This window comes from Austrofundulus limnaeus, unplaced genomic scaffold (assembly GCF_001266775.1).
Source record: "Austrofundulus limnaeus strain Quisiro unplaced genomic scaffold, Austrofundulus_limnaeus-1.0 Scaffold528, whole genome shotgun sequence".
NCBI classification, from domain to species: Eukaryota; Metazoa; Chordata; class Actinopteri; order Cyprinodontiformes; family Rivulidae; genus Austrofundulus; species Austrofundulus limnaeus.
The window spans coordinates 250543-252744 of record NW_013952930.1 but is presented as its reverse complement, the minus strand read 5'-3'; the positions used below and the strand labels follow the sequence as shown (position 1 = coordinate 252744).

The 2202-nt window shown below is 40.0% G+C and overlaps 1 protein-coding gene across 1 annotated transcript in view; it reads left to right on the top strand.

Moving 5' to 3' along the window:
- ttc36 (tetratricopeptide repeat domain 36) overlaps window positions 1-2111 on the top strand; it is a 3802-nt gene extending 1691 nt beyond the window's left edge. The window contains exon 3 of the mRNA XM_014026132.1: window positions 1706-2111. Within this exon, the coding sequence (XP_013881586.1) occupies window positions 1706-1974 (269 nt within the window). The 3' untranslated portion in view covers window positions 1975-2111. The remainder of the gene's footprint in view (window positions 1-1705) is intronic.
- The last annotated feature ends 91 nt before the right edge of the window (window positions 2112-2202 follow it).

Here is a 2202-nt window from a genome sequence, read left to right as displayed (position 1 = left end):
TGTGTATATAAACGTGTGTGTGTGTGCGTATATGTGTATATGTGCGTGCAATATGTGTGGTGTTGTGATCAAACACATTTCAAGAGCACGAAAAGTTTGTCAGTTCCATGTCTATGAATTACCACATTTATTCAAGTATAATACGTAAAATTAAATCCATAAAATCATCCATAAAGTTAGGGGGTACTACTATAATCAGATAAATATTTTTACTTATGTATTTTAACTAAAATATCGGCTTCATTCACAAAATGCCAGAGTCCTGAAATGAGACCACGTCATAAAAATCAGTTGAAACAAGCTTACCTCTGACACTCCTCCGTGCTTCAGAGCGAGATAACAGATCCAGACAGGCGACATGATGTGAAAAAACGTGGGTGGGGAAGCAGTCCTGCACCTTAGTGATGATAACAAACTAATGACATTAGCGTGTGACCAAGCCGCTCCTCGAACAACAACAAACACATGTTCGTCTGTAATGGCTGCCGTCTACCGGTGTTCTGAAAAAGTTTGTATCTCTGAAAAAAGTTTCCCCACCAGAGGGGGGTGCTCGCGAGTAGGAAGTAATCTGCTTTTCCCCCAGAAGATGTCCCAAATCTCAGGTGAAGTCTCTGACTTTTGTGTTGGCGCMTCCTGGTGGACTATGTGTAAAATGCCAGAATTCATATGATGCTGCTACAGCTGATATATATTTGTTGTCAAAATACCTTTTAGTACATATGTTGTTAAAATAAAATGAACAGTCCAATGATCATTTTACTGATATGTATAAAGACTGCAAAGGCTGAAAAATCTTGAAGTCTGTRTGAAATTGGAGGTAGTTTGAGGATAAAAGTTTTTATGCTTTTTAACTCAAAAAAAGGGGGGGTCGTATTGTACATGAGATTGTATTATACACGAATAAATATGGTATATATTGTAACCCCAACCCCCCACCCCACCCCCGCATGCGAAGTGGGGGTCATAATATTATCATACTGTTTTTCTGTTAGTGATTTTTGGTGAACCGTAGCACAGAGCCAGCTGCACCAATCAACGTGAAATTTGGCAGGAATGTAGATGTATCCAACCTACACTGCACCAGCCAACGGTTTTACAATAGACCACATATTTGAAAAGGGGGTTCCATCTAAAAAGGGGGTGTCTGGACAAACAAATATGCTTGTAACTCAAAAACTATTCAGCATAGGAGCTTCAGATTTTTTCGTTGTTTAGTTCTGATGAAAGACTATCCGTCAGGTCCACCAATGAGTCCCCCACACCCCATCCGAACCCCCACCCAAAACAATACATCTGTTCTGGTGAGTTCTGGTGCATTGGTTGGGGTCACATATGCTACCTCCATGTTGTATCTAGTTATTATGTATTTGAAAAAGTTTCCACAGTATACATCATGCAGTATATTTGATTTGATCCTGTCGGGCTGCAACAGGAGCACAACCTTGTTCTTAATAAAATGGATATGTTTTTAAAGTCATTGTGTAATGTTTAAGTTTTAATCTGTATCAGTACTTGGTGTTGGCCGATACCCAAACTGAAGTACTTGTATTTGTACTCAGGTTGAGAATATCTAGTACTGGGACACCCATAATATATAAAAATATTATAGGTTTTAGGTCTGACTGATTGTCTTATTTGACACAATAAAGTAAAAATCAGCATTTGAGGCCTGTATAAGTCTCACAGTCCTTGTTTCTTGTCTCAGGAGCTGTGCAGGATCTAGACCGAGCCATTGCCCTCAGTGGCAGAACGGGGCGATCTGCCTGCCAGGCGCTGGTGCAGAGAGGCCTTTTACGAAGACTGGCGTGCCAAAACGATGAAGCGAGAGCTGATTTTGAGAAAGCGGCTGCACTCGGGAGTGAATTTGCTCGGCAGCAGGCTGTGCTTCTTAATCCGTATGCAGCGCTGTGCAACAAAATGCTCTCAGAGGTGATCAATAAACTGCGCAACCCTGAAGTATCCAATATGCAGTAGTTTGTGAGATGACATGTTACCTGTACACCCTGTTTTCTGATAGTCAATAATGTACACTTTTATTGTTTTAGCTCTACTTTAACTGCTGCTGTAAAGAAAACACACCTAATTACACAATCATTTGAATGAAACATAAATTTGTTCTGTGGTCATTTTGCTCCCATTAAAGCCAACCAAAGTAAAACAACACAAATGTGAGTGTTAGCAACAAACTAATGTATATATATA